The sequence below is a fragment of the Apodemus sylvaticus genome, chromosome 5 (assembly GCF_947179515.1).
Source record: "Apodemus sylvaticus chromosome 5, mApoSyl1.1, whole genome shotgun sequence".
NCBI lineage: Eukaryota > Metazoa > Chordata > Mammalia > Rodentia > Muridae > Apodemus > Apodemus sylvaticus.
This window is the reverse complement of record NC_067476.1, coordinates 7,541,102-7,546,073: the sequence shown is the minus strand read 5'-3', so window position 1 is coordinate 7,546,073 and position 4,972 is coordinate 7,541,102. Positions and strand designations below refer to the sequence as shown.

Genomic DNA, 4,972 nt, shown 5'->3' with positions numbered 1-4,972 from the left:
TAAGGAAGATGTGGTGGAAACTATCATTTTTGCATCTTTCAGGTCTTTGATGATGGCCCCGATTTCTGCAATTCTTCCAGGTATGCAATACTGGTTTCTCTATTTTCCTTGCCAGTAGCAACTCTAAAGGCTTCCATTTAGTCTTTCTAACTATAAGAGCCTGCATTAAAGGAAGCAATGTGAGAATTCTGCCAACTTCAACTTCTATCTATGCCAAATATACCTTCTGGGGTTAATAATCACAGGATTTCAGGGACCCACTGGACCTACTGTGAGTTGGACCTTAGCCAAAACTCCATTAATCAGTTGACCTTCATAAGCCCCTACTCAACTGGAGGGCCACAATGTTTCTTAGGGTCTCCTAGATTCAGTATCCAGTAGACCCTGGAGAGTCTGATCTTCAACTTTTCCCTAGTTGCTTTTGTCTCAGGAGGACTGGGGGAAGGCTAACAATAAGACTTTTAGATATTTTATCAATGTCCTCCCTGGCCATCACTTCTCTGTGGGTCTCCAAACTGGAAATTGGTTCATGGGTTGAAAATCTCTTTTGCCCTGATCCTTGCTTTGACGATTTTTCCACTTATGCAGATCAAACAAAAATTCACTAGACTACTTTTCTCTTTAATGCCTGGGAACCCCATGACTGATTAGCTAGTACCAACGGTCCATATAAAGCATGCCACCATAAAACTCACTTTTCCTGTGCTGACCATAATGGGTCAGGCCATTATGGCCACTCCTTTGTCTATGCTGCTCATTGTTTTTTTTTGTTTGTTTGTTTTTTGATTTTGGTTTTTTTTTGAGACAGGGTTTCTCTGTATAGCCCTGGCTGTCCTGGAACTCACTCTGTAGACCAGGATGGCCTCGAACTCAGAAATCCGCCTGCCTCTGCCTCCCAGAGTGCTGGGATTACAGGCATGCGCCACCACCGCCCTGCCTATGCTGCTTATTGTGATAATGATGATCACCATGCCTTTGGTGACTCAGTGCTGCCACCTGGCCCCTGATGATTCCAGGCTAAGAGTGCTCTTCCAGAGGGCCTGAGTTCAAATCCCAGCAACCACATGGTGACTCACAGCCATCTGTAATGAGATCTGATGCCCTCTTCTGGTATGCCTGAAGACAGCTACAGTGTACTTACATATAGTAAATAAATAAATCTAAAAAAAAAAAAATCTCCTTAAACCCATTGCACTCAATTCATCTTCAACCCTAAGGTCTAGGACAAGGAAAAGGGCAACGACAAAGCTCTTCAAATGTGCTGGTTCCCCTTTTACAGGATTGGTGAAAGGCTTGTCCTCTGGGCCTTCCCATTTTGGATTAGGTTTTACTGTGTACCACGCTAGCATTGCAATTTCCCTGAGCCTGAAAAGCTCTTCATCACTATTAAGCCAAGAGATATCAGGTATCTCCAACTCCTTTTGGGGGGTCCCTGCAAGCATCAGGGCCTGTGAAAGGCAAGAAAGAAAACTTGCCTGACTTGGTGCTGGTTCAAAATTCTAGAGAGTCTGATACCAGGTGGTTTATTGTAAACATATATAAAAACATAGTACAATTCTGGAAAAGAGCTTTCTGGTGTGATACAATCCAGGGCATATGATGCATAATTACATTGAAACTCAGCTCAAAGTACATATGACCACAAAGGTGGGTCCTATAGCTTAAGGGCCTAGGATCTGTTATAGTCAGCAGATTATTAAGTACTTGTGACTCCCCTAAGGATGCATTCTGTTGGCGGAACTAAGCTAAAAATAAAGGTCTAGAAAGGAAGAGTCCAATTTAAGCATTTAGGGGGGATTTGGGTAAGGTCTGGCTCTACAAATAGTGAAGGTCACTAGGTCATTAACAATATCCACTCCCAGTCTGCTGGGTGGAAAACAGGTATTGATTCTCTGGGGAGACAACCCTATGTGATTGACATTCCTGGTTTCCTTGGTGATCTGTGGGCTCAAGGACTTCTGTGCTCCCAGCATTAGGCTGTCTTTTAAAAAAATAGTTCAGCCAAACATTTAAACAAACTTTTGACACCTTTTTTCACTGTGTGAGCTTCCACATTAAACATAAGATCTCCATTCAGAGGGCCCGTGTCAACAAACTCAGCCTGATTCAGCTGAATGTTTCTTCCGCCATTACCCCACACCTTTAAAATCCACTCCCACATATATCCCCCAGACTTCTGCTTGAATGAATTAGCAAGCTCATTAAATTCTTTAGTAGTGAAACACAAGGTATGGACTATATTTTCTATCTCCCCTCTAGGAGCTTGGCCTTAAGTCTGGTTACAGACTACTGGGGATCCTGAAGGACATCAGTATTGTTTTACTTGGAATTTTCTTCAGAGAATGAAGGATTAATTAGCAGTCAATGGAGGATGACTTTTAACTGAAGAGGAACTTGGCTAGCTATGTTCAAGTCTTAATGGATGCCAGAGGCTATGTGGATATGTACTATACCTGAGTTTGTTCCCAGAAAAGAGACAAGGTGATAGGACTTTGGGGTGACCATATCTAGGGAAAATAGGACTGTGGTACTGATGCTGAGGATGGGGAATGGGGACAAGGACCAGGGTTGGACAAGGAGCTTTCTGCTCAGAACAGACCTGGCTATCTAGTGTGGGGGAAGGGCTTCCTGTCATGGGGAATGGCTCTTATCAGGTGCAGGAGATGCCCCACTGCCCTCAGACCCCTTGGGACTCTGCAGCCGATGCAGGGCCTCCATCTGTCTCCTCTTCTCCTTGGCCCTGTTGATGGTTGTCCTGAAGAGCTTGCAGAACAGCTGGATAGCTTGGGGCGAGTCGTCATTGCCAGGGACAGGGTAAGTGATGAGGCATGGGTTGCAGTTGGTGTCCACGATGCCCACTGTGGGGATGTTCATCTTGGCCGCGTCCCTCACAGCCACATGGGGTTCAAAGACATTGTTGAGCGTGTGCAGGAAGATTATGAGGTCTGGCAGGCGGACTGTAGGCCCAAAGAGGAGTTGTGCATTAGTCAGCAAGCCACCCTTGAAGTAGCGTGTATGGGCATACTCCCCGCAGGCTTGGGCTGTAGTCTCAATTAAGTGAGAGAACTGACGATTCCGGCTCACAAACAGGATGATGCCCTTGCGGTAGGCGATGTGGGCGGTAAAGTTCAACGCTAGTTGGAGATTCGTGGCTGTCTGATCCAGGTCGATGATATCTTGGCCCAGGCGGTTCCCAAAGATGTATGGCTCCATAAACCTGCCCAAAAAAACTCCCCCAAGGTTAGTGGAACAGTGTTCCTGAGCTATCCTTTTTCTACCACAGACATCTACCTATCAGTCACCCAGGCTCTTATATGAGGGCACAACAGGCTGAATGGCACATTTACCCACTCCCCACTACTCCTGTCTAGGGGGTGATGGGCTGGGGACACAGTTGTGGAGTTGTGCAGCAAGAATCAGATTTGTGGCTCAACCTGTCCCACCTTCTCCCTGTGGAGATTGAGAACCAACTGCAGATAAACATAAGCCCAACCAAGGTGCTCTGTCCAGTGTAGCTCTCTAGGCCACTTCTGTTCTATACAGCAGGACCTCTCCACAGGGGTCCCCAGCCTGCGACGACCCTCAGTTTTCACCAAGTCTGTGAACAGCATCAATACTAGCACTGTACTTGGAGTTGCTGCAGACACCCTCACCCAGGCCCACTTCCAATCTTGACCCAATCCCACCACTCTGCCCACATTGCCTGTGCCAACTACCTATGGCGGCAACCGGCTTTATGTCCCAGGTGTACTCGGGCCTCGAAGAGGCTCTTGACAGAAAACAGCTCCTTGACATTGAAGAAATCCGAATGCTGTAATGGCACATCTAGGATCCTGCTCTGGAAATCTGAAAAGGGGAGGAAGGGCAGACACTGTGGTCTCCTATGACCACCAACCAAAGACTCTCCAGTCTCCTGGGAGTAGACAACTCAAAGCTGAGAAGAAACGCCAGGAAAGATCTGGAGGACACAGGGACATTTTTACAATATCAAGGGGCTAGTGTCAAGGTCTGAGGTGACTGTGTGGGGGGAAAATCTCCACAGATGTAAGAGGAAAACGAGACAGGGGCCTCGTTGACTTAGGGTGCCTTAAACGCCCCGCTAGAAGACCAGCAAGATGGACAGATACAAAACTAGTTTTCACTGGTCTCGAGAGCTACTAGGCCACAAGGGTTCTATTCTCCCTCCCACCACACTTAAGATTGGTACTGGTTTCGTTTGGGGATTCTGCAATGACAACCTCTCTACGATTCCGCGCGCCGGCCCCGCTCCACCCGCTGTTCTTTACCGTCGCCGTCCTGGGGCTCGCTGTCCATGGGGACCGGGGCTCCCGTGACCTTCCTACCATTCTGCTCCGCAGGGCCCGAGGCCGCCTTCTGCAGGAAACCTGGCCAGCGCCGCACACCTGCGGGGAGAGAGCCGGTGGGGCCGCGCCCAGCCCACGTCCCTGTCCTCCCGTCTCGGATCCCCAGGTCCCTCCCGTCTCCAGGATCCTCCACGCTCACCTGCACACAGCAGCCGGGTGAGCACGGCCGGAGCAGGCGCCATGGCAGGCGCGTGGACAGAGTTGCCGCAGAGACTCTTCCTGCCTCGCAGAGCGCCTCCTCCGCTGAGCGCGCGGGGTCGCAGCGCCGCTTGCTGGCCGGGAGGACCGACTCCGCTGTGCACCGCCCGCTACACTGGCGTCCTTGTAATGGGCGAGTTGGTACTGTGGCCAGCGGTCCGTGCTCTCATTCACAGCTCATTCCTCTCGGTAAAATTACAGTATCCTCTGGAGGAGGTAACCCTATTGTTCAAAATGGGTTTTAGAGGGGGAGGAGTTGTTGGGTAGTTTTGTTGTTGCTTTTTCCTGAGACAGGTTTATTCTGTGTAGCCCTGACTGTCACGGAATTCGCTCTGTAGACCAGGCTGGCTTGAACTCAGAGAGCAGCCTGCCTCTGCCTCTGAAGAGCTGGGATTAAAGGCATGGTCTAC

The 4,972-nt window shown here is 49.1% G+C and overlaps 1 protein-coding gene across 1 annotated transcript; it reads right to left on the bottom strand.

Annotated features, from left to right (window-relative positions):
* Window positions 1-1,507: 1,507 nt before the first annotated feature.
* On the bottom strand, window positions 1,508-4,580 carry Mrps2 (mitochondrial ribosomal protein S2). Its single transcript, XM_052181966.1, has 4 exons — window positions 4,504-4,580; window positions 4,287-4,403; window positions 3,717-3,846; window positions 1,508-3,217 (listed from the first exon to the last, which is right to left on the bottom strand). The coding sequence occupies exons 1-4, from the start codon at window positions 4,544-4,546 to the stop codon at window positions 2,632-2,634; spliced, it is 876 nt and encodes a 291-aa protein (XP_052037926.1). The 5' UTR covers window positions 4,547-4,580; the 3' UTR covers window positions 1,508-2,631.
* Window positions 4,581-4,972: the final 392 nt, after the last annotated feature.

Excerpts from the sequence above, each read along its gene's own strand:
- Mrps2 (XM_052181966.1), bottom strand. The coding sequence starts at position 4,546 with ATGGCGCCTGCTCCGGCCGTGCTCACCCGGCTGCTGTGTGCAG. Across the intron at positions 4,404-4,503 it reads CACCCGGCTGCTGTGTGCAG|GTGTGCGGCGCTGGCCAGGT; the intron begins GTGAGCGTGGAG and ends CTCTCCCCGCAG. Across the intron at positions 3,218-3,716 it reads AAAGCCGGTTGCCGCCATAG|GTTTATGGAGCCATACATCT; the intron begins GTAGTTGGCACA and ends TTTTTTGGGCAG.